Source organism: Emydura macquarii, unplaced genomic scaffold (genome assembly GCF_026122565.2).
Source record: "Emydura macquarii macquarii isolate MOO-44397 ecotype Brisbane River unplaced genomic scaffold, CSIRO-AGI_Emac_v2 contig_1043, whole genome shotgun sequence".
Taxonomy (NCBI): Eukaryota; Metazoa; Chordata; order Testudines; family Chelidae; genus Emydura; species Emydura macquarii.
In genome coordinates, this window is record NW_027131180.1 from 6,151,174 (window position 1) to 6,179,055 (window position 27,882).

Here is a 27,882-nt window from a genome sequence, read left to right on the forward strand (position 1 = left end):
GATGGAAGGAAGGGAATTCAGAGGAAAGGAAAGGGTTCATTTATGGATTCAGACCAGTTGTTGTTGTTATATTAAAAGTCAGTTGTTGAGATGGGGAGTGGAAAGAGAAAAGCCTGTGCTGACCAATTAAGGACTACATACAAAATATGCAAAACAAGAATAGTTTGACTTTCTGTCTCTCTCTTGCTTGGGATGAATATAATTGCATCAAAAACAATTATGTGACTGGAATATATTTTTCACACTGGCCCCATTATTTTTATTTGTGTTATGTTACAGAAACTCTACTTACTGTATGAAAGTATCCATTTCGCTGACAGTGGGTGAAAACGACACTGGACTCTGCTACAATTCAAAGATGAAGTACTTTGAAAAAGCTGAACTTAGCAAAAGCAAGGAAATTTCATGCCCTGATATAGAGGATTTTTTAATTCCATATAGAGAGCCTGAAATCCTGTGGTATAAGGTAAGGAATAGAGACGTCTTCTGTTGTCTTCAACAAAATATTATGTCAAGGTCTGCTGTATTTTCAGTAATCTCAACATTTTATCTGGATGTGATGTACAGTTTGGATGGATTTAAGATGCATAAATAACAAGACAAGGAAGGATAAAAGAGAGGGAACTAGATGAGAAAGTGTTTTAATGTACTAGCCTTTTAACCTATGGAGACAAGGATTCAAATGCTTTCTTAGGTAAAATTGAGAATGCATTATTTGATGCCTTCCTAGTTTCCATCTCTCCATATCACAAAACAACCAAATAATTGGCAGTAGTCTTTCAACTGAGAAGTCCAAAACTGGAAAAGGAGAAATGTTACCAGGGTGGTCTGCTCTGATACACATTAGCAAGGCTGTTTGGGGAAACAATTGTGTGCACTAAACCAGATTCAAGCTTGTGCTATTAGAACCCTCAATTTCCAAACATGAAATTCACTGAAAAAAGTATGAAAACATTATTTAAAAGAAGAAGCTGTGAACACTTTTACCTGAGTGCATGATTTAAATTGTACCTCATACAATTCAGCAAAAATCATAGGTTTTACATAATATTAAAGCTTCAAAACTAACCAAGAATAAAAACTCATGTTTAAGGCTTGTGTTCTGTCCATTCTTCACACAGTTATGGGAAGAAAAGGGGAACAACAATGTCTCATATCAACAATTACCTTTGACTTAAAATATCTGTGTTTCTCCATGGTTTATTGATAACTTTATTTCAACATTGTGCATTCATTTGTTTTTCTGGAGAGTCATTTAGTCCTCGGCTCTGCATGGTACATCCTAAATTCAGCCCCCATGACTGAAGCTGGAATTGAGGGTGCTCAGCACTTCGCAGGAGGCACTTTGCACCCTGTAGGATCTCTTTCTTAATGTACCCTAGTTACTGGATAACCTCAAAATAGTTCTGACTTCTTAGATAAACCTGAAATTAGTCTCTGTAGACAGAAATAATTAACTGTTATTTTCCAGTTGAAACATATTTCACTATGTTTTCTGATTATAAAAACACACATATTTACCTTGCCCCATTATGAATATTTGCATATAGGATACATAAGACTGTCCAGTGATAGTAAAGAATTAGGATTTAGGAGGATTCTGGATGAGCAACCGCCTCTGAAAATTCAGGGTAATTATGTAGCCCAACTAGTTGCTTCATCTGAAATATGCTATTTTATATTTAAAATATGTAATAGAATACATATCTAAGGATTTAACCTGTATAAAACTATTTCACTTGGTAGGTTGCAACAATTTATGAAGGACCATTGTGAATTATCATGTGCATGGGCATATTTCTATTTGAATAAAAAAGTTCAAATGACATTTTACAAATCTAGCCTATATGCGTAACAAACTGCGATGCTGGGCAAAATAAGCAAATAATTTTGTATTGTTACATCAAAAGACTCAAGGACATTAATCCATTGGCCATGGATTTATTTCTTTGAAAAATGAAGATGTTTGGAAAATCCAGAAGCCCTGAAAAAATATCCAAAAGCATGCAGTTATTTTATGTTGTACTTCAGCTATTTGAAATCTGACTGCGGAAATTAAAAAAAAAAGAAAAAGAAAAAGAAACTATATGAGGGGGAACCAATAAAAACTGCCAGCACATACACACGCTCTTACATGATACCAAATTTTAGCCTACAGGATGGGCCCACTTATTAAACAATGAAAATAAGAATGTATTTCAGCATGAATGAAACATATAAAATGTTATCAGTAGCAATTAAAATTGTGACATATTATATTTTGTACGTATAAATATTACAAATTAGACATTGCATTATGTCACTGAGTCTGTAGAAGAGCACTGACAAGTTAAACCTTTCAAAGCAAATTCTAAGATGCTTTCAGGTATGGAGATGCAACTTGCCTCCTCTTTTTTTTCCCTCACTCGCTCCTGCTTCCCTCCTTTTTGATTAATTATTGCTTTACAATGACTTCCCATGCCCTCTATCTGTCATTAACATAACGAAGATAAAAGTTTTCAGTATATGTAATAGTCCCAGAGACAATATTAATTAGATAAGAAGAAGAGGAACTCTTCAACAATATTACTTCAAACCACCATCATTAAGGAATAAATGTCCTGCCTTTTCTGGCATCCAGGCAACTCTCATATAACTCAATGAAGTAGAACTTTTGAGACACTCAGTGTATGTGAGATATCATAACTACTCTAAACTATTTCCTAGCTCTTTGACTTGGGCAATGTTGTCAATAATCACCAAATTTAAATACAAGGACTTTAGTCACAGGTGTATTATATTGTCTTTGAACAGGAATGTAAGGCAAAAACATGGAGACCGAGTATTGTGTTCAAAAAGGACACTCTCGTCATCCGGGAGGTTAGAGAAGATGATATTGGAAATTACACCTGTGAGTTAAAATATGGAATATTTGTTGTCAGAAGAACCACCGAATTAACAGTTACAGGTAATTACAGGCTCTTAAGATCCTTTTGTGATATTGTAAAGGAAGACATTGCCTTTTTTTTGTTTTAGGTCATTTGTGATATACATGCCATAGACAAAAGTTTTGATGAACATGGTTTATCCCTGCACAGGTGATGTGACCAAACAATTTTATAAAGTACCAACTAGTGTGTACGGCATTCTGAATGAGGTCTGGATTTGGACCTCTTTTACAGACTTTTCTAAATGGGAAATGGAGACGGTGTTCAGTATTGTGGTAGGATAGGTAACTTGGAACCTGCACTATTTCTGACAGAAAATGATATGAGGGAGCCCACTATATTTGTTTGTGGAATGCTGCCTTTTGAATGCAACCACTTCTAGAACTAATGTTGCTATATCAGCGTGGCGTCATTCTAGCAAGTATCTTCCACAGGAAAGCAACCTTGATTCTTCTCCATCATCCCCACTTGCACAACAACCCAGCAGTTCAATAAATTTGTGCATACCTGTGAATTCCAGGGAAGAAATCCTGACCCCATTGAAGTTAATGGCAAAACTCCCATTGATTTCAATAAGGCCAGGATTTCATCCCAAGTATTACATTTCCATCTAACTCTAATTTTAATTTAAAAAAAAATCTTATAATAGCTATATATTTTGAAACCTAACATTGGTGACAGGGGAAAAAGATGCAGTTAATATAATTTACAGTAAAACATTCAATATTCCTATACACGTTACATCATAGTTTGATCCATCACATACTGTAATAGCAATGTCCTCTATTACAGAACACAACTTAGCGGTAACAGGTTTTGAAACCTTCCCTCCACTTCATACTTTAGTATCTGAGGGGCCGGTCCTAATTTAGAAAGAATATGGCACAGCCCTATCCAAGGGAAAGTCATACTGAATTGATTTCTATAATTATTTAGTAATATTGGGAGCTCATGCAGGTGCTATATCATGGGTCTTCAGAATGCAGAGTACTTTCTGCCATTTCCAACGTGACATTCCTTAATAGCAGGCAAAGCTTAGGTTTTCCTTGGGGATCGAAGGTGAAATAGATTCTTATTTGTCTCAGTAACACACACACACGCACACAAACACAAAAGCAGCTAGTGGAAGTGTGTTTTTGAGTAGAAAACAAAACAAATAAAAGAGTCTTAGAGCAGGAATATTCACTTCAGGTTCTCTTTGTTTCTCTACAAAGTCCAATATAGAAGTATATTGCATCTGGCAATTAATTACCGTGTTTATACGCCTTCTTCTGAAATTGTGGAAGCATTTCTGATTTTATTGGAAAATTTGTTTTCTTATGTGCTAATGAATCTCAATATCCTCCATCTTACACAGCTCCCACCCAAAATATGAGAAGCTGAATGTAAACCTCATGATTTGTAATTTCCACCTATTAGTCAATTATATATCTGGAAATCATACTGTGTGTTGATTTGAGAGAAATTCAGGCAATCAATCATGTTTTCTTTAAGAACAATATCCAGTTTTTCTTCATATTTTTTCTTGTATATGAAATTGATTTATTTGGTGACTAGAAGCAGGCAATTACTGTCTAGTGATTATGCTAACAGTAAACATCAATATACCCTGTTTGACTCCCATGAAGGAGAGCTGAGATAGAGGAGTCTGTAGTTAATTTACTCCAGAATAAGGCTGCCAATTATCTTCTCAATATATGATGTATGCACTTGAGTAATACATAATCCTTCAGCCCTCCGGTATTCTTTCAATCACTTTGGAATGGTGCTTCCATTGCAAAAATGTCTCTTGCAAATTTGGTGTGCAGTGTTGTTTGAAGCAGACTAAGACTATAGCTACCAAAAGAAGGAAAAATTAAAGCAGTATAATTTGCGATAGTGATAAAGAATATGCATTCGTTGTCGGGGAAAAGCCGTATACTTAATGTTCAAATGAAAGTCTGACCTCCCAAGAAGAGACTTGGCTTACTTTTGAAATGTTTAAAAATGAATGAGTTCAAGAGAAGAGATCTGCATGATTTCTATATCTGACAACCAGGGAAGATGTAAGAACCAATTGTTGCAGAGCAGTTTAGCAAATTTATTTGTTTTGGTATTACTGCAATTCTGCATATTGTCTTTATATTTTATGAGACTGAACTAAAGAAACAGATACATTGGTGTTATCATCAATTTGCTTCTTTTAATACATGCCATAGGCTGTGGTCAGTAACTATGTCATGTTATGATTTGACTTGTGATCTTCGCTTGGTAGGAAGACATGCACACCTTAAATATGTCTGATGTTCTGTTTCTGTACTGATAAAAGAGAGCTCATTTTCCAAGTGACATGCACTGTAATGTATGTGAGATTATTTCTACTGGGTTTAAAAATAGTTTATACTTGAATTCAGGAGTCAGAGAATAAATGTCCCATCTTGATTAAAAATGGAAAAATTACACCTTTTACCAAATTAGCTAGAAATGAACTAGCTAAAAGCACTCCCCCACCATAGGAAGAGAGTCATATAGACGTAGGGAATGTAAAGTGAATTTATATGTGGACCAACCTCTAGGCTGATTGATGGGTCCCTTTTCTTCCCTGATGTGTCCCTTTTTATTCTTTCACTCTTCCTCCTTGCCATTCTTTTCATTCCTTGCCTGTTCTTCTTCCTTTGCCTCCCTGCATCATTTACAAACTCCTTGGAGTTTGGAATGTATAAGGAAACCAGCTAATTCTATTAACAGATCTACCTCCCAAAAAGCTAGTCAGAAGAACCAGTCCTAGCACACTTGAAGTTTTAAGCCAAGGCATTTGTGAATTACAACTAGCCAAATCCATAATTATGGAGGTGTTCAGGAAGTTAGAGCAAGGAGAGTAGTTCTTCTGAAACCCCTCAGATTTATGACATGCCTTGCCTAACTTGTCCCAACCTTTCCAGATATTTTTAACCCATGCAGATTGCTTTAGTTTTACAGTTTGAATTTTCAAAAACCGGGCTTATTATTTAAAGTTAGCATATCTAGCTGGAGACTAGTGACTCTCCATAATCTACAACTATTCCTCTGCCTGTTTTTCCCTGTTCTGATGAAGAGAATGTGTGGTTATTTTCTAGTTTGTGTATGTGTGTGTACGTATTCATGTTTGATAAATTTATGTGTGTGTTTATGTATTCATGTTTAGGCTTTCTGCCTCTCTCTGTAGTGGGAAGAACTATGCTGGGGTGTATTATATTTCCATCCAGTGCAGAATGTGCTATGTGAAAAGCATGAGCCAGATGCTCAGCTGCAATAAATCACTATAATTCCATTGAAGCTGAAGAGCTACACCTATATATTATTACCTCTTCCTATCATCAAGCAAAATAACGTATGTTGCCAAGAAGGGATGGTCATCTGGCTGGTGACAGAGAGGCTGTGTTAAATCAAATGCAGAAGTGGATTAAAACAAAGCGTGCACGCACACACACACACACACAGTTTTTTCTCATGTAACTGCCAGGTGAATCAGGCAGTGGGTGGAGAAACATAATTACAGAAAGTTTCCACCAAATTCATTTACATAAAATTTCCATCCAATTTTGGCTGTCCACAGCCCAGATCAGAATGACAGGGTAAAAAAGGCTTTGGCAGTTAGTATCCTTTTAGTTTGAATAGGTCAGCTGTGAACAATTTGCACTGAATCCATCTTTCCATCTAGAGCTATCGGAAATCTAATTGTATGCAGATGAGGTTACTTTATAAGAAAAATATTTTAAAATGAAATGTCTATATTGTAACTGATCTTTCCTGCATCTGGTATGTTCACTATTCTCTATACTATTATGTTCTATAATAAAACAACAAAGTTATTTAGACCTCCAGATGGTCTGAATGGGTTTTCTGGCTGAAGGGGGTAGGAAAGATGGTCCAGTGGTTAGGGCACTAGCCTAAGGCCTGGGGGACCTAATTCCTAGTCTGCCACAGACTTCCTGTGTCACCTTGGGAAAGTCACTTAGCATCTCTGTGCCTCAATTACCCATCTGTAAAATGGGAATATTATAATTTCCCTACCTCCCAAGAGTGTCGGGAAGATAAATGCATTAAAGACTGTGAGGCATGAAACAAGCATATCACCTCCATGAGATAGGGCAGTATTATTATTCTCACATATATAAGGAATGAAGGGGATTACGGGACTTTCTCTATGTCACTCAAAAGTCTGTGGCACAGCCAGGAAGAGAACACAGCTATCCTGTTTCTTCTATCTGTATCACCCACTTCATATGGAATACGAGTATTACTGAGCATAATACTTCAGTATAGTATTGTATAAAAGTATGCTTTCTGTTATATTGTATCACAGCAGCTGTGATTCAGGATGTGTAATGCACTAGCGTTAAGCATTAGGCAAAAGAAGCAGCTGGGTTTTGGGGGGAGTTTTTTGTGTTGGAAACACAATATTAAGGGAAAGCAAAGGATGTAACTATTTCAAGCACACCTGGCTCCAACCTGGAGACCCCATGAGATCTTCCACTCAGGCTTTCAGAAAAGTGGGAATTCACCTTTTTCCCTAGAAGCTGCTCTGTTGTTGTCTGGTCACCACTGAGTTTCACAGTTCACCATTTTGTAGAAGCCGTTGCCAATATGCTTTTTGAGCAGCTGGTTATATAAGTCCAGGAAAGGCAAGCAGCTGCAGCCTTAGGGTATCTATTTTACATCTGACTGCTCTAGGCTTCTCCTCCCCCTCTTCCAGCTGGTGAGTAGTTGTAGTTCCAGTTATGTGTTCCTTTGGTTTGAGGAAGCTGGAACATCTTCACAAAGGCTTGATGGATGAACAGGGTCTGTGTGTTGTGAGCTGACACTAGCAATATGGGAAATGGGGCAACAGGCTCCAAAGCTGGTTAGGGACAAACCCTCCTAAGAATGTTTTTTTATTATTATTATTATTATGGCATAATAGTGCTTAGGTTTCCTTACCTCCATGTTTGTACCCAGACCCACATCTTCCCAGCAGACAGCAGATAGTGAGCCCTATGTCCCCCTAGTCTTCTTCTACGTACTGTAGTCCTAGTTCTTTCTCTCTCTCACCATCCAGCCTCTTAATGGTGGAATCACTGCCAAAGTCCCAGCATAGTAATGTGAATTGTGCTCTCACTGCTGCTGCTCTGAATTCCTTGTATATTCACGTCAAAGCGAAACCACCTCTCAAAGCAGAGGTTGAAGCAAAGGCTGTGGTACAAGGTCTGATTTGGGAGTTTAAATACGAATATTTTTTAAAACCAAACTGAGAATTTGCTTTAGATGTATTTTTAAAATAGCTTTTGTATTTAGTGGTGAAAAATTATGGATATAGAAGCAAATCTCTGGGTAATGGCACTAGTTTTACATTTTTATTTATTTATTGGCAGAAGGCTCATATCTTCAGCCCTTACTTAATGCCTGTTCCATACTAAGAATAATTGTTAATTTGCTTTATGTACCAATTGGAGAAATATAAAGTAATAATAATAATACCTTTTCCAAGAGGACATATTTCTTTTCCTTTTCCTTTGATTTTTCTTTAGTGCTGGTGAAAAATCTCTATCTCCTATCAGAAATGTGCTACAGTCTAAGCAATCAGAATCAATTTCCTTCTTCCAGTGACTCTCTGCTTTAGAAAGTGTTGTCTAAATTTCAAAATATAAATTAGAAATTTTCTGATTCTGATAGTATGTCACAAAAAGTAATATTCACAGAAACAAAACAATTGGTATTGTTGGAATCTGTATCGTGTTTATCCGTAAAGGAAAACACATTCTACCTTAAAGATTTTGTGAACATTTACAATTTCAGATTGAAAAGCATCCCCAAATTATTTACTAATTGGATTTAAAGAAAAAGAAATGCATGTTTCTAATTCCTAGCAACAGTCCAAAATTAGATACTATAGTTAACTTGGCCACAAAACATGTCATGGGCCATAAATACTTTCTGATCCCGATTTATTCTTTAAATATTTAGTTTAATATTATAACGTATTGTGCCCATCCTACAAAGATATCTGCAAGAGCAGTTCGTCTAGCTTGCATGGAGTCCCATTGAAGTCAAAGGGAATCAACCTGGGCATATGGGACTGTGCAGTGTATTCCTTTGCAAGATCCGGTCTCTGATGTAAAATGTATGCCATAAAACATACAGGATAATGCAGTTGAGCCCTATCAGCCTTGCTGTTGGACATTAACATATACAATTCTGTCCTGGCCTTTTGTAATTTATAGCATTACATTAATGCTTTTTTTTTTTTTTTTTTTTTTTTTTGGGGGGGGGCATTCAGTTAAGAGTAAGAAGTACCTTTATTTTTGCAAATTATATCAGACCTAATCATGTGGGCCTAATCATGAAATCTTTTTTTCAGCGTCAATTCCTGTTATCCTTACATGGACTACTGCCTTATTCATTGAGGAGTATTCCCATTGAAATCAATGATGTAAGATACTAATCAACATGAGAAAGGGCATCAAAACGTCGTCCTCAGGTTTTATCAGTGCTTTCCCCAGGCATTTCTCAAGGGGATTTGGCCCTGTTAAGATCTATCTCAAGAAAAGCATGTCACAGCAAACCAAGTACACTTTGACTTTCAGTCAGTTCCTCTGCCTTTTCTATGCTGCAAATGTTTTATGGTGAAATTTAGCAACACTAGCAAAAAAAAAAAAATACAATTCTCCATGGTGTTTTTCAAACATGCAAAATCACCATGCCCCCAAATCACCACCTTTAATGTGAATCTATTCTCTCAGCTACAATACAATGTCCCACAGCTCAAATTTTAAATTCCTATACCTTCCTATTTGCTCATTGATTGCAAGACAAAGCCGGAATGTCAGCACAGAAAATATGTAAACTAATCTCACTGTGCTGCAGGCATATTTTAGTTCTTGCTGCCATTATGCAATATATAAAGACCAGACCTTGCAAACACTTTATTCATGTTTGTAATATTACTCACATCCATAATCCCTTTGAGTTCATTAGGCCTATTCATGTGACTCAAGTTACTCATCTGCATAAGTACTTGCTTGGTTGTGCCTTAAATCCATATGCTGTATGTAGGCTTAGTGAAATCCTAGCCCTATTGAAGTCAATGGGGTTTTGCCATTGACTTCAGTGAAGCCAGGATTTCATCCACTAGCTTTAGTAACTCTGACAGATTTGAAATCTGTAATCCTGACCTATGCTTCATCCCTGTTACCAAGGGCTGATCATTTGCTTTTACAGATAAAAGTACTTCCATATATACTTCTGACCAAAACCTGCAATTAGTACCATAGCTGGGTCACCATTTAGTCTCATCAAGACCAAGATCTGAGCTGATCCAAATGTGTGAACTGGTGAATCACAAGTTTTTCAATCTAAAATAATGTATTTTCTCACTCACTGTATATGTAAATATTTTTTTTAAGTATTTGAAATAGTCAAGGATGGAGTCCCAGTCCTTAGCACATTGTTGGCCCAAACCTGCAGTCCCGATTTAGGCAGACCTTTTGTTGAAATCAGTATGATTTTAGGCTCAGTCCTTTAAGCATGTTCACACACAAAAGCCAAAGAAATATGACATCTTAAACATAAAGAGATACAGGTGCCTTTTAGTGTTTTTTAATTTGCTCACCACTGTTTTAAATGCCTTTCCCTACCAGTTTATTCTTTTCTATCCAACAAAAATGACTTCTTTTTCAATTTGTTATGGACTGTAAGCAAAAGCTTTTTCTGCTTCCTGGTTATCACATCAGCATCACTGGCTATATCACTGCTGATCTAGTGATAGGGTTGGTTGGTTAACTTCTCTCTTGGTTGTCTGACAAACTTGATCTTCTCAGCACAGGAAAAACAATGCTGGGCTGTAGTGGGTTTTCTGTTTCATTTTATGTTTTGTTTTTTAAATTGATGATAGATTAGTCTTTAAAATAAAATTTTAAACAAAAATATTTACAATGCCATCACTATTGCCATCCTAATCCTTGCTACTGTTACTGCCTTAAGCTTTACTCCAGCTCCTCACTTCTTTTAACATAGCTCCAAGCAACCTTTTCTAACTGATTGGGAATTTTCTGAGGAGAAAAAGTGGTTGGACCTATAGGTTTTTCTATGGACAGTATTAAAGTGGAACATAACTTATGATAGCTTCATTTTAATTAGGACATTTTTAAATTCAGAATACTCCAGTGAGTTTGAAGAACCAAAAAAGCAATCCTTATCTGCAATGTACCATTGCATTCAAGAGACCTACAAACCTGAAACAGTGTTAATGAATGTCGCTCAATGTAGTGAACAAATATATCTGAGTTATAACTGTTACACTGTGAGGTCCAGTGGAGCCACATAATTGATTTTTCATTGGGTGAACTCTCTTTTCTTAAGCAAAGTGTCTTATTCACTACCAATAGTATTGACATTATGATATGAATGAAAGTCAAAGGGATTTTTAACACATTTATTTGCAAAGTGCTAATAAAATGTCAGTAGGAGATTTAATTGTATTTCTTTGACTCAAAAGATGAGGAAATTGATTTTTTGAAATACTTATCAAAGAGCAGACATACACTGTATTTCTATGTAAACAGACCCTCATTTGTGGGAATGCTACCATTTCATCCATAACTTGATGGTTAGCAATAAGGTGGCTACATTCATAAGCAGAAGCTGCATTTTCTATGTCAAATTAAAGCAGTGGGGTACAAATACTTGTGTCCAAAAAGTATTTCAGTATTAATTTCAAACTATTTAGAGAAATGATGTTTCTGGATGCCATGGATCTGTCATATTTGTGTGAGTCAGTTTTATATCTGTTCATGGCTCACACTGAAATTTTAAAACATAAGGACTCTAAGTATATGTTGTTACCATGGTGCTATTTATTCGTATAACAATACAGTATGATGAAGTTGGTTAGATCAGTTTTATTCCACAAAGGGGTAGAAATTCGTATATATAGATATAATATAGTAGCTATATGGTAGTGCTGAAGAATACTAAAGATGTACGAGGCTAATAACCCACTACTGAATAAGATATTACAAAAAAAAAAAATTTAAATCATTCTTATGACATCCAAGATGCTTATTAAGCAACCTTTAAAAATGTAGTTAAATGATATTTGATGTTAATATTTTGCATTATTGGTATGGAATCAGAAGATTTTGTGTTACTTTTATGTTTCTCTGGAGTATGTTAAATGCAACAATATTGTCCTATAATATCATTTATTATTTCTCCTCCCCTTCTTAGAAAGCTGTAGATAATTGACCTGTGCATAGTACAGAATACTCCCAATGGATTAATGTGGGACTGTATTTTATTACACAAGATATTTAAAGTATTAAGGTGTGTGTATATAGCATAACTGCACAGCATGGTGTTTGGGCCCTGTTGTGGAACCAGATTCTATCAGTATGCATACACACTAACGGTACATAAACTCTGGAAGCTTATGGCACATTTGATGTTGGGCTGCATTAAAACAATAGTAGAGTTCATAATCAGTACCTTTGTTTTTCCTTTCCTAAGATTTACTTGGTGTTTTCTGGGAAAGAGAGGAGTTTTCTTTCAAAGCTTCTGGCCTTTTATGATATGAAAAGAAGTATTTGTACATAAGACCACAAATAACAATCTAATGTTGAAAATAAAAATCGGATTCCATATTTCCAACAGACACACTATCAAGAGTAAATTATTGTCATGTGGAATTTTTTCTTCAAATGAAATCCTTTAAAAATAATATTGCTGCCTGGAAAACTCCTATTATTATTACCCTCATTAATTGTAATAATAGCATAAGACCAAATTCTGTCCACAGGTATACTGTGTATAGGGATTACACTCATACACACACACTCACAGTTCAACATAATACATAGCTGATTCAGAGATTCTGGTTCCTGTCTTCTTGGTGACTGTAACTGGAAAATGAGTTTCTGCATTTCATTACGCACACATAGAACCCAACCTAGACCGTCAGTAGCCCAAAGTTCCTAAATATTTGTCCTTCTGCTCATCATTTTTGTGTCCAGTCACATTAACTAGAAGAAGAAAAGACATGGAGACTTATATTTGTTATCTAACAAATTCCTCTTCCAGAGCATATCTCATCAACTAAATCAGATACTCTGGTAAACATATTCCAGAGGGGTTTTCTTAAAGTCTATAAATGAGGGATCATCATTCTTGGATTTTTGGGAACAAATCAAATTCTAAACAACCACAAAATTTTAATTTGAAAAAAAAAAACAGGCATATGGTCCTAACCCAAATGACTTCTACTTGAAGGAAACTCATCCCAAATAAAATGATGATTTTAATACGTTTTCTTCACAGCTCTCTAAGACCTTGATTCACCAGAACACTAGAGTATGTGCTCTGTTGAATAGGGAGGGACATACACATGTGCTTAAAGATAATGTTACACAAAAGATTTGTGGTTTATAGCTCATACCTCATTCTGATAAGTACATCAAAATGTTCCATAAATATTATTTTGAATAAAAAACTCCTATAATTGTGTATGTGGCCATTTTATGTTAACTTCCCTTTATTATTCTAGAGAACTAGTTTACAGAAAGGAAAATACACAAAAACATCACATCTCAAGAAAATAATTAGGATATTTTGACTAATTCTAATCAAATTCTGACAGAGAATTCCTCACAAAATCTGCAGACAAAAAATTATTCATAAAAGTTATTTAGCAAGTAGTTCAGTTGACAAATACATATGAGAAAATTATTCTCTATCATTCTCAAACTGAAGGAAAGAAATATTTTTTAAAAAATATTTTGTTCTGAACCAGAATTTATTGTTAATCTCTAGTTTTATAGATATGTCCTCATGTGTTCCTGAAATATGTTTACCTAAGTAAATTATTATACAAACTTTTTGGAAATATTAATCCATCTTTACCAAAAAGCCACAGATCTTATGTAGTGGTGGTCTTTTGAGACATGGAAAGGGAGCACCATAAAGTTTGTTAAATAGAAATAACCTGACCAGCAATCAAGTTTTTTTCTCTGTTGCTGGCCAATAATATCTTTCTTAATGTTTAATTCATTTACTACTTAGAGAATAATAACTTGTGTATCAGCATGAGTTTGAAAATAAGCCACCGCTGTGGCTTTGTTTCAGACTTTGGGTGAAATCCTGGCTAATTTGAAGTCCATAGTTGTTCTGCCACCATCATTGAGACTAAGATTTCATCTGTAAGTATTTGGATTTATACATCATGAAAGATCTTAACTTGAATTAAGTCAAAATAAGTGAAAATAGGCAAAAAAACAACAACAAACTCACACACCATTGGTAAACTTTGAAAACTGGAAGCTATATAACTACTTTAGATTTTTTATTATTACTTTTTTCATGTATTTCCTTAGAAAAACCCAAAGTAATTATATGCATAACTGTTTTAAAAAATAGATATTTAAAAAATACTAATTTCAAGTTGTAGGGGCAGTAAAGAGGGTAATAGCCTTACAGCAACTGTACAAACTGATTACATATTAGTGGGATCCTTTTTTATCCTTTACAAAAATGAAAGGAGAAATGCACCCAAATAAATTGTACATTTTGGGATTGGGATATCAGATCTGGCTGACACAGATGTTGTTCATAATCTTAAACAGTATGACTGACTTGGCAAAGAACTTGATCCTATGCCCATTAAAACCAGTGCCAGAGCACCCATATCAATTTATTGGTGCAGGGTCAAAACAAGATGTCTAAGTATCAAACTCCATCTGATGGAGAGATTTATAACCTATTTGCATCTGTAGAGCAGTATACTGAACAAAGTCTGTTTGTAATGATCTATAGATAAAGCCACATGGGGAATATTAGCTGTGACAGATATTGCAATCACATGCAATATCCTTGGAAACCATACTATATTAAATCTATGAATGGTTTCTACATATGTTCTATTCCATGGAGGAGGGTTATCACAGCTCCTACAATAAAAACAGTGGGAGAGGGGCAGGAGCTGGGGTGTTTAAGGTGAATCATTGAGACTAATTAGTGCTAGAGAGTGGTTTGCATATACTGCATATACACCTCAGGAGTGGTTTGCATATACTGCTTCAAGCTGGTTTTCCAGAGGCTAGGAGATAAAGAAAGAGCTTCTGGTATAAAAGGATGAGCTTAACTGATACAGGGCCTTCTTTCTGATCCAGCAAAGTTGGCCCCCAACCCTTGAAGAAGTTGTTGGAAAGACTTTGGCCTACTTTGGCCCCATAAGACTGATGGGTGACTCCTGATATATTTAGTATGTGTTTAAATCTGTTTATTATTTTATATATTTTATCTGAAATACTTTTACCTTAAGAATGAATGTGCTTGCTTAGAAAGAGCTGTGAAGTAATTTATAACTGCTGGCAGTAGCTCTCTGGATGGGAAAGCAAAGTTCAGGTGCGGACTTTTAGGCAGACTGGCTTGTTGGGGAATATTCATGGCTGTATGTGCAGCCTTAGAAACCACTGGTCAGACATGAGTGGCACTAGGATCCCTGCCCAGACATAGGTGACAGCTGGAGCCCTGAGTCCTGACTGGAAACTGCTGGAGTGGGCCATGGAGTGCGGGAGATGGGACAATTCAGGGGCAGTTGCCGTGAAATTGTGACATTAGCTACATACAATCCTGAATCCATTAAGTATTTAAGAATATGCTTCAGTCCAGCTTTCTTTGGGATAACAATTAAGCACGTGCTTAAGTACTGTCCTGAATAGAGATGCTTTCCTGAACTGAGGGCTAAGACCCAATTGGACCATATGGTCCTTTTGTCAGTATTCCCAAAGTATATTCCAAACAATATAGAACATTACTGAGCATTTACATAGGACTGTATATGTACATGGAACTATACAAAATGGAGGTACAGCTTTAAAATAAGTAACAGCCAACATATAAAAAGTGTAACTAATTTAAAGTATATTTTCTCTAAGAATTTCATATTTATTTATGTATTACTTTCTTGTTCTTCTACAAAAATAATCATGTTTGTGAAGTTTTTCTCCAAAGTTTATATTTAAAATGGAAGTGTATATGAAAAAGAATGGGAATGAATGAATTAAAATTAAAGTTCATCATATTATGTTTTTTCTGATATTTCACTTATCTAAGTAAAGGTTTAGCATAGGAAAATAATATTGTCATACTATTTTGTTCTTCTGTTCAGAAGTTGATAACACATGGTAATTGTTTGAATATGGGAAAGAAATTGAAACCAGCAATGACATTTTTCATTCCTTTTGTGTAGTTTTTTCCCCCTCACTCTGGTGTACTTAATTCTGATTCACAACTGCATTAATTTTAAAATATGAGATATGAATTCATGGAAGCAAGATTGAGGAGCGATAGAAATCACTGGATTTCCTTTATATTCTTTTGCCTTTATTTAAGGCAGAAAAAAGAGAGCTTTAATAGATGAAAGTTTGTCAATTTCATCCTCCTCAAAATACGTTTCTCTTCTCATGCCCCTACCACCATACACTCTTGTTAAACATGTTTGTGGGATTTCTCCACAGACTCTGGAAGACAGTACATGCACACAGTCCTTCATATACTCTAGAATCTAGATTGAAGTCAACAATTTCACAGATAGATGTCTATGTATGTTTCTTAGTACAGGTTTGCACAAGTTAGAAGTAGAAGTTCACTGAGTGTGCATGCTATTCCCTCAGATTTACGTTTGTAGTTTCCAGGTTTTATGTCTTTGTAAATACTGGGACATCTTATGGAATGTTTCATTATTATATAATGATCCTCAAGGCAAACAATAGATCTGTGATAGCATTTCTATTATCTTAGAGTACAACTGTTGATAGGCACATGATGTGTTTGATTAAGCTTTTTAAGTTACCAAGAAGTAAGTGTAGCTACTTACCAAACCTATTTTGTTTTATTTTGGCAGTAAAACTGCATTGTGCTTTATTTACAACACTAGTTGAACTTATACTTTCTGCATTTTGTTAGAAAGGGATAACTTACCATAGAAGAAGTGAAAGTTTTCCTTTGGCCATTGGCAGCTTTTGCATAACTATTGTGTATGTGGATACATCAACTCTAAAAGCTTAAAAGAAGTGCCTTCTTGTTACAAGGATATTCACAATAGGATGAAATGTAGATGGGAGTCATGGTAAAGTAACCATTAGTAGTGAGTTGAATAGATTAATCTGATGGTGTGGGTCATCAATGTGGACAACAGAAACAATGACACAGATACCATAATATGGTTAAATGTAAAGCCTTCAACTTTATTTAAAACTACTATCTATCTGGGATACCCAACCCAAACTATGTGGAGGGCTGTTTCAGGGTAGATTTCAAGAGGAACCAATAAAGTGGATTATAAACCTGAAGGCTGTTCAGGACGTGCCCCCTTTACAACCTCCAACCTGCCCAGGGACCCTTTCTGGAATCCAGAGTCCAGAGGAGGAAAGCCATAAGTTTCACAAGACACAGTGGTAACCTCATCACCATGCTTTGCCATGCTCAAGACCACTGCCCAGGCAACACACTGAGCTTTTCTAATTCATCAACCACTTTCTAACCTGTCAAAGTGGTGACAATTGTAGTTTAAACACCCAAAATCTGGAATATCTGGATATGGTGTGGAAGATGAAAAAACCCACATAGCAGTTTGCCAATTTAACCATGTGGGAAAAACCTTTGAACTCCTGGCATCACCAGAGATCCAGCAAGTACATAAAAGATTGGAGCTCACAATGCCTATTTGGCTGCCTAGCTGCAAAGAGGAGCAACACTCATCGCCCTCCAGCACTTCCAGATAGGAACCAATCTCCTGACTCTAGCACCATGCCCCATCACTCAATGGCAGCAGCAGTGGATAGACCTGTTCTCAAAGCCTGGGGCCAGATGCAGCATAGGACTGCTTCTCCCCTCCATGACCCTCAGCACAAGGAAGAAAAGGAAGTGGGGATAATGGGTGAAGAGAGAAGCAGCAGCCCTCATGCACTGAAAGCAAAGGGGAAGGAGAGAGAAGAGAAAGGAAAAGAGAGGGCATGTGGAACACTGTGTCAGTTGCTCACTGTTGAGATGTCTCCACTGCTCCTGCCCGTGAAAGCCACACCCTGGTTGACATTTCTGATGCCTTGGCGGTTTTTGTTTTCTGTTTTGTTTTTCCAAAATACTTCTTTTTTTTCAGAATTCTTGAACTATCTTTCAGAATTCAAAAAGTCATTCATGAATAACTTGAGAAAGGGCAAAAATGAATAGTAATAAGATTATTTACATAGAAATAGGCTTATTACTTGTGTACTGCCAATGTATTTTGAAGCCCGATTTTTACCAACAAAAACTGGATCTTGCAGGATACTGCTCTTTCCAGGACCTACAGGAAAAAGCAAAACAAAACCATTGCTGCCGGATTGTGGTTGTTTTAAATGTCCAATTATCTATTTTGGTGAGGTTTTAGGGATGACAATTAACTTGGGGAAAAAAATGGTTATCAGCATTAAGACAGAGAAAGGTTTGGAAAACATAAGTTAGGCCAGTTACACTGGATGACACAAGAATGATTTCTCATTCTCTCTCTCCTGTTCTCACGTGCATATATGTGCACATCCTATGATATTAATCAGACACACCCAATTTAATTATTCTGACAAAGATGGTCTCAAAAGCTTGCGGGAGGAAGGTGTCTGGAGATGTTAGGCTGCCTTCAGAGATGCCAATGTAATTTTAAAATGCTTTTATACATGTGTTTTAATCCATCATATTACTTTATTTTATACTATAGTCCACAGATCATCTCTCCCATACCAAATTCTATTCCATTCTGTTCTATACAGGTTCTTATACTGCTATCATCATTGTGGTATCTGAGCACCTCCCAGTAGTGTCATAGGATCTTTGATGTGCACACGAAGCAGACAGTACAATGATTTTTAAGTTCTGTTCAGAAAGATATACATCTGTTGAGGAGTGAATAGAAATCATAAACCACTGAAACATATTTCCCCTACTTTATGCTGTAGTTTATGTATCTTGAGGGAAAGTGTTATCTGTAAATATAAATTGACAGACTACCATGTTACGTAAAATACATTTTCAGAAAAAATTTGCATTTTCGTTAAACTTAAGTTTATTTCAGTTACTTTCTATTCTGTTCACTTGTGGTAAAGTTTCTGTCTGTTTTAGGTTTTTTAAAATAACAGTTTTGAAAAAAAGCCCATCTTGTTCTGCAAAAATAATAAATACGTAAATGAACCTTGTTGGCCCTGGTGAACCAAACAAAGGACCCCTTTTAATTTCTGAATTTTTGTCTACCTACTCAAAGAATTCTTAAAAAAAATTCCAGCTTCCCCAGTTCACCTATTAAACTGAGTCACATTATCAAATGACAGGAAACTTGTGTTAATTTGATTGAAAAAGTGGTATTGAGTCCATACAAAAATGATTAATTAAGGTATACGTATTCTAAGAGAATTTCACAAATAGAACCGAGACGTTTTCAGTCAGTAAATTATTGCAGGAAAAAACCCATCTTGAAACACAAATTTTAGACATGCATTTTAGAGGCTAAATATTCTTTGTCTAGTAGTTGTGTGTGTTTCTACTTGTCTGTGCTCCTAAGCAGACATGAGATGAACAGGCTGAGATTCTGATTCAGAAGCTGAATATGAGCTATGTTTCAGGTTCAGATTTGCTCTCATAAGAGTTCTGTCCAACACAGATAACATGTCATTAAATCAGCTGAGAGATGGTAAGGTTTCCAGGCCTCTGTTTAATATCTATTGTAATGGAACTTTTATCAGGATTCAGACCTTTAGACAATACTGTAATGTATAGAGTGGATGATAATAACAGTATTCCGATCATTTCAACCAATTGAACAGAAAAAATAGGTCCCTTCCAATGGTGGGTCAAACCTAGAACCACAACTATAGGGGACAAGTTTGGATCCCTAGGGTTTCTCCACCTTCTGAAATCTGAATGGATTCAGACTTGAGCTTTCAGTTTTGGCTCATTTCTAGATCCAAGTATTTGTGGTGTTTTCACTGGAGAAATATTTTAGTGTGCCAATAAGCCATTTATAAAGTCAATGTAATAAAAATGATAGTTTGGTTCTTGGAAGATGAAAGTACCCTGAATTATATTTTGAGTTGTTTCAGCTTCATAAAATGGCTCGTTTGGAAGGCCTAGAGAAATAAAAAAAGCCTCAAATAGAAAAAGCGAAATATCTGAATTTACCTGAATAGTGAGCTATTTAGGATTATTCATGTTCCTGCAATTCACAGGCCTCATGGTTAGTGGTAAGTGTACTATCCTCTCCTCCACATCCTAAAATGTCCACTCTAAAAGAAAATATAGGAGCATTGACATAAGTTGTAAAAAGGACATTGAGAAATTCATGTGTATAACAATGATTTTGCAGTGAATGAAAGATGTACAAGTCAAGCTATACAAATTGTAATATCTGAATGTGGAGATGAAAAAGGCATTTTGAGTTCTAAAAGACAGTTTATTATGAGATGGCTATGCTGCAGATACTCTACTGAAGGCAGTAGAAAACTGCATTTTGTTATACCGTTATAATGGAGAATGACTGATGCATTTGTGGATTTCAGAAAATATTAAATGTATTCTTATCAGTTAATTAGAAACGCAGAAACATTGTTCTTACAGAAGTTGTCTAATTCACTTTCACTTCCCCTCTTTTTTATTTTTTAACATTTTTGAGGGGAGGGGACAGGAATGCCATAGTTTATATGTGCTTTTGGAAATCAAGCTACTCATTCCTAATATATTGGATAGGTATTACCTACAAGGCTCTGAAAGAAATTGTATATTTGTATATTTAACTATACGACTGAATATTTATCTTACTATTTTTGGTTAACAAGATATGTTCATAAAGCTAGCCACATGGTAGATTCTATGACTATCTTTTGAGTTTTATATGTTGCATATTGTGATATAGGAATTTTAAGTGAAAATTCAATACTGTTTAAGATTAAAAAAAAAATTGAAGCACCAGTCAGAATATTTAAACCCTTACCATTTTTCATGTTTTATGACAATATAAATAACAATTATTCAGTAAAATAAGATGTATGTCAGCATACTGTGGGTTTACACCTAAGCCTTTTTTGATACAGTCATATTTTTAAGTGAAACTTTTATAGGCTTCCTTAGATGTAAAACTTTTAAATCAAGATTTTAGTGTTGATAGCTTTCTTTGTCTGACTTTCAAGTAAACACTGAAATATAAGTCTTCATTTCCAGCAGGCAAATATCCCTTGACTGAGCTCTTGTTTGTGTCCTGGATGGAACACATAGATTGTCAGCTTAAAAAAAAAAAAAAAACAGTGAAAAAAGTACTTTTTTATTTTAAGAACAGGTATTTCTGTTTATCTGAAGAGAAGAAACATGCATTACCTAGGGTAATTCACCTTCCTCTTTAAATGATACCAGGTAAGGAGTGGTACAGATCCTTGGACCAATAAATTTGGGCCACCTTAAGCTTGCTGTATGGGAGTGAGAGAGCCCAACAATGGGGAAAATGAAAATTAGCACTCAACATACGACTAAGAGAAAAGCTGCTGGATGCGTACCGCTTAGCCACAGCTGCTGCCCGCAAGAACTCAGATAGAAACAAGCACCGATATGACACTAGGGTGCGGTCACAAGACTTTCAGCCAGGAGACAGAGTCTTGCTACGTAACCTGGGGGTTGCTGGCAAACACAAGATAGCTGACCGATGGAAAGCAATACCTTACCTAGTGGAGGAAAAGCTGGGCAATCTGCCGGTTTACAAGATTAAACATGAAGCAGGGTCAGGACCAATTAAGACGGTACACAGGAACCTTTTGCTACCTGTGAGAGTTGGTAGGTGCCCTAATGGACTGGACTATGACATGGGACTGGGGTGCAGCAGAGACACTGGACCAAATCCACCCCACAACCCGTGCTGTAGGTCCCTAGGGACTAACTGACCTCTACTAAGAGCATCTGAGAGTGAGTCTGAAAAGGAGGATATTCCCATAGTGTACCCCAGGGTGGAGACCAGATCCCATCCTCTATCAGAGGAGCCCAGCCAGAGCTCCAGTTCGTCATCTCTGAACCCCATGGCAGAAGCATTTAGGCCTGTTGTTGATGCACCCACATTGACAGCAAGACCAGGTTGGGATAATGAGCTTGTCACCCCAACATTCTCAGAGTCTGAGGCAGCACAACAGACCAGTGATGACATGGCTAGGCTGTTGGACCGTGGGGGGACACAGGTGGGAGGTGTCCCTGACGTCCCGAATTGGATCGGAGCAAGAGATGCAGGGGCCTGTGCCAGTACTCAAGGGACCCTCCAAGGAACCCTCACCACCCTTAGTCCAAGAAGAAGCTTCCCCAACCCCTAACATACCCATGCTCAATAGGCATGATAGAATTATAAGGCCAATCAACAGGTTAACGTATGATGCACTTAGAGTGAATAGTGAGGAAGTAATGCACCTAGCTCACAGACTTGTGGCAGCCATAGTAGGTTTCCTTAGACCCTTTGGGGAAAACTCATGTGGCAGGTACAATTTGGAGCATGATTTGCCGGGACGACAAATTCTCGGCTGGGGGGAGGATGTAAGCCAGGTCTGAGTGTCTCAGTGGCACTCTCCCTGCTCAGCAGCTGAAAGGGGGGCACTTTATTTACATGGGCTTTGTAAATTAAGTATTTAGCATAACTTACCTAGGTGCTGAGCATAATGGGAAATGGTTAGCAGGGCTGGTTTTGGGCTACAAACCACTTTTGTGTTAACTGCTGGGGTAATGAAATGTTGTCCTTCAATTGTATGAACAGATGTCAGCAAAACTGCGCTTAGTCTCTTACGATAAAATCTGCACCCTAAACTAAACAGAGCTCTACAAGGGGGCAGACAGATGTTTCAGCCTGGAAATGGGGAGATGGAGCAGTCTCCTATTGGGATTGCACTGGCCCTGGCAAAGGGCTGCCCCCAGGCATGGAGTGAGTCTCTCTCTTCCTGTTGTTAAAAGGTAGAATTAATGACTCATCTTGGAGTCTTTTGTTTATTGAAAGCAGGGACATTGCCTGTATGTCAGCAGAAGGTTTACCCATGAGCTGAAATCACTAAGAGCTGAAATCGCTAAGAGCTGAACCAGTAGAGGATCTGGGAAACCTTGCCTGACAACTAACAGAGCTGAGTGAGCACCAGGCAACTCGGGTGGGAGGCCGACACAGTCGGTGCCAGCCAGGTGTGGTTGGCGGAGAGGTTGGCACAGTCGGTGCCAGCCTGGTGCGATCAGCGGGAGCCAGGTGCGGTCGGTGCCAGCGGCTGGTGGGAAACAGGCATGGTTGCTGCCAGTGGTCGGGGACTCAGCAAGGCCCGAAGGCAGTAGGAGACAACAGCAGAGGGGGCCTGGTCAAGCCTGTGTCGACAGGAGCGGCATAGGCGGTGGAGCCACACCCAAGAGGTGGACATTGCAACTACGACTGTCAGTACAGGGGGAAGAAGGAATGGAGAGGCGAAGGACACACCCCGTACTCTGGGATGGGTTTGGCTCATTGAGTTCATGAACTCTGTTTGCACTGTTTTCCCAAACCAGTGCTGTTATCTCTCTTTTGCTATTAAAAGGTTTCTTTCTACACTCAGACTCTGTGCTTGCGAGAGGGGAAGTATTGCCCTTGGAGGGCGCCCAGGGGATAGTGTGTAATTTCCCAGGTGACTGGGTGGGGACTCGAGCAAGTTTGGTGTTGTATCATTGACAGGGACCCCTAGATATAGAACCCAGCCCTTGCTGCTTCCGGTCTGGGAGAAGGGTTACATTGGTGTGAACATTTTCTTTTACTAGTGGGATCTAATCTTAGAATGGGAAATATCATTGAAATTTGCTGAAGTAAATTGAACAGCTGCAGACAGAACTGTGCAGCTTTTAATTGTACACACCACACATTTTCATTTTGTCTAGGAGTATGTGCAGTCTGCAAAAATCTGTTATATTCTGATGGATGAAAGACACCATATAAATGTTGGCTGTTGTTGTTATCTATAAAAGAGATATTTGCACACAGAATGAGATGCATATGTATTTTGGATTGTCTACATCATGCACCATCCAATCAAGCAAACTACCATTCTGTAATGTTTTTCTCAGAAATACAAGATTGTGATATTGCCATTCTCCAGCCCTGCAAATTGTTGATTTAAATGTTGATTCTACTAGCCAAAGCAGTACTTCAAGGAGAAATCTCAAGAAATGTGCTTTTCACCATCAAGTATTTACTAATGTTGTGACTAGCAAGAAATTAATTCTAATTACAAAATATGCGATATCAATATTTTTCTAATACTCAAATTCTCTACATTTACATAATAGCATGTGATATCATTGACTCAGTCTGTTTCCTAAACTGTATAAATGCAAGAACATTATCTTACCGTCTGTTTGAAAATATACCTGTAAATCATTGCTTTAATTAAAAAAAAAAAAAAGAAAGAATGGAAGGATGGGAAAGTATAAAACTGCTATTGTAACATATCAAATTTAATATGGTGATGTGGTTTTGTTTTGTTTTTAAATAAGGGCCATTAAAGAAAAGCACGCACAGCTGAAAGCATATGAAGTTGATATTCATAAGGTTAAGAAAACAGCACATCAGTACCTATAGAAAGACTTAAGAAAAAGAGTACACATTTTGTAGTGTGAGTAATTTTATTTACACTGAAAAAACTTTCATTAGATGTTTGATGTGGTTTTATTACAGAAATGTTTTGTCACAGCCCTGTCAAAAAATCCCCCCCTAAGCTCCCTGAAAGGAGTAAAGCTTTTGATTTGCTCTGTCAAAGGTAAGTGGGGGTTTTGCTTTTATAAATCAGTGTTTAATGACCATGTAGGAAGGCGCTGTGGTCTCCCCTGGAGTCTGGACCCCAGGAAGGGCCCCAGCAGCCTGAATGGACCAAACCAGGTATAGTGGATAAGTCTGCCCGGCAACAGAAGGGCTGGGCTGTGATAGGACTGCCCGGCCAGCCCAATCAGTGACTGTGGAGCGGAGCCCGGACAGGAAGGGGCGGTATAAAGGACAGGCTCCAGAACTCACTCTGGGAGAGACTATTGCTGGAGGCAGATGTACTGCCCTGCCAGCTGAGGCTTAGGCTGGAGCCAAGATTCTGACCATGACTGGGTGGGGCCATCCTGTAGCTGGACCAGGCAACCCAGCCAAAGAGACTGGGCTGAGATACCAGAGCCCTGGGGCTGGACTGAGCTCCCTGAATCCTGGGACTGGACTGAGCCCCTGGAGCAACCCAGGTGGGAGATCCCCCCTAAGGCCGGATGGGACCTGGAGGAGCTGCCGGCTGCTGAACCCCCAGAGTCTGGGCAAGACCTGGATGAGCTGTGTGAGGCTGGGCCATTCCCCCAGCCCTGTGACCTAGAGGAGCTGCCCCTCACTGAGGAGTACACTGCATTACCGCCTGTGGATGAGGAGGGACTGATGGGCCTACCCTGGATGGAGTGCTCCAGCAACCCTGAGGAGTCAGGTATTGGGGGATATGGGGAGGAAGTGGCCCAGGGACAGCCACAGTGAATGGCTAGGACAGGGGCAAGCCCTGTTAGCATGTTGCGGCGGGAGCCCCGCCAACTGAGTGGCAACGCATTTGCCACTACTAGGGCCTGCGTCCCCCTCCTCCCCTTCCTGCGCCACCCTGGGAGAGCCTCCTCCTCCTGACTGCTCCCAAACGCAGACCCACGGCTTGCTCGCCCTGCCTAAGGGTTGGTTTGCTTGCTCGCCCTGCCTGAGCACCAGGCTATAAACTGCTTGCTCGCCCTCCTAAGGGTTAGAGCACTTGACTACTTGCTTGCCGGCTCTGCAAACTGCTTGCTCACACTGCCTAAGGGTTGGAGCCATAGGCTGCTGGCTCACTTGCCCTGACGGAGGGTCAGGCTAAGCCCCACCTGAGAGCTAACTGTTCTCTTCCCCCCCCTCTTTTTTGGAAGGCACTGTGGCCTCCCCTGGAGTCTGGACCCTAGGGAGGGCTCCAGCGTCCGGGCTGGAGAAGATGACCTTGTAACAGACCACCTACCTGAATAGTGCCCTTAGAAATCTGATGCCATATGCCTTGTATTCTATTCAGTTAAATGTTAACTTCATGTTAAGATTTTATAAATGTCCATATAAAGTCTCAGCAAAAAGACTAGATAAGTGCTAAGAATGTTTCTAATCTGTTTTCATAGATCACTTGTGGAAAAGTGATCTCTTACATTATTAATCAGCTGTTTAATATTTGCTTACTAGTGGCTTGTTTTCTTCCTGGAAGCTTATTTCCCCTTTTTCATATGGTAAGAGAAATTAACTAGAATTCTTTCAGTTCTTTTTATAAAACATGATATATGCTGTACCTCGATCAATAGAATGCAAAAACACAATAGTATGTGAAAAGAATATGCTAACTGAGGACTTACATTCACCAATTCAAGGAAACTCAGAATTGTGGCATTAGTAAATACGTTTAGACATTGAAGCACTAATGTCCACAGAAACTCAATAATGTTGTAAACCCTAGATGCTCCCTGGTGGTAAAATCTGCTACAAGAAGGATGCAAAAAATAATATCTGTACAATTATATCACATGTTGAGCTAAATATTTCTTCAGTCTGGTGCAACGTTGCTTCTTCTGTTGTGAATACCCTTTGAGGGCTATCTTTTGTTAGACTACCTATCTCAGAAGAGTGACCATCCTCTTCTGCACAAATGTTTGGCCCTAAGCCCATTTATGTGGGATGTTGTTTCAATGTAATAAGCAGTAGGAGACTGGCTCTGCTGTAGTATTATGATAGTAGCAACATACAGGGGATATCTAAATGTATATCTAAAATGTCTTTTTTCTCTCCCATCCCCTTTAAAAAAATCTTTAGTTTCTGACATTGTCGTGTGTCCTGGGGACACGGGGACTCAAAAACTTAATAGGAGATAGAGCTTTTGGTTAATAGGAGACGGAGTTCTTCACCTTTAGCTCATCTGTTCAGAGATGATTTGGGTTGATAATGACCAAAAGACTAATCTCTGTTGACTTTTTGGTCTTTATAAATTAACTGGCTGGTCTCTTTCTAATTCCTGTTTGATAAATGTACAGATCATAAAAAGCACCATTACAGTTAGCACTAATTGCTGTCTTTGTTGGTAATCTCAGCAGAGAAAATGAGAACTGAATAGCTTATGGATACTGAGCTACTAGTCTCACCCGTAGAAGTGATCCCTGAAGTACATTAACAGAAGAGTAGAATGAAGCTTACTCTGCTGCTGTATGTACTGTAGTGAACTAAAGGACTTCAGTTCCCTGTACTTATACTGTGGTGCAATTCATGAGTGATAATTTCATTTAAAACTAATATATCGATACCCATTTTTAAACTTCCTTTTTTAAGCTTGCCTGATTAGGTGGCTATTCTAAGGAAAAAAGAGATTTTTTTGCATGTTAAAGCAATTTCTTTTAATGGTGTCTTGGATCAGAAAAGAGATGTTCCCTTGAGAGACTTTCTTTGAGCCAGTTGTCCCATTTGGCACCAGCCTATTTGACAATGCCCATTTATTTGTATTCTAAAACTTGTCATTGGCCTGTAGGAATGCTCAGTCTTAGTTCTTTGAATTTGAGCAACTCGGTTGGTATGATCAGAACGCTAGAGGCTGCTTGATGTTCTTGGCTTCCTGAGTCAGATGTTATTTTAAAAAACACCAGATACCTGGTATTTTGCAGGCTCATAATGTAGTTGTAAGGTAGAAGGTAAGATCCTTATCGAAAGAAGTACTATGTGAAGAAGCATTATTTGTAGACGTTTAGGCAATGGAGTGGATTTTTCTAACCCTTATTAACACACAACACTTTATTTTTTCCCTACGTTTTGGTTAATTCTGTGTTATCTTTATTATAACTTTAAAACAAAAAACTCCTACTGGCCTCCTCCCATGGCCAAAGTTAAAGGCTAAGGGAAATCAGAAGCCATCCAAATCTA

General features: G+C 37.9%; 1 protein-coding gene across 1 annotated transcript in view; it reads left to right on the forward strand.

Moving 5' to 3' along the window:
- IL1RAPL1 (interleukin 1 receptor accessory protein like 1) overlaps nucleotides 1-27,882 on the forward strand; it is a 932,016-nt gene that overhangs the window by 546,464 nt on the left and 357,670 nt on the right. Inside the window, exons 4-5 of the mRNA XM_067545295.1 lie at nucleotides 280-466; nucleotides 2,794-2,947. Coding sequence (XP_067401396.1) covers nucleotides 280-466; nucleotides 2,794-2,947 — 341 coding nt within the window. The remainder of the gene's footprint in view (nucleotides 1-279; nucleotides 467-2,793; nucleotides 2,948-27,882) is intronic.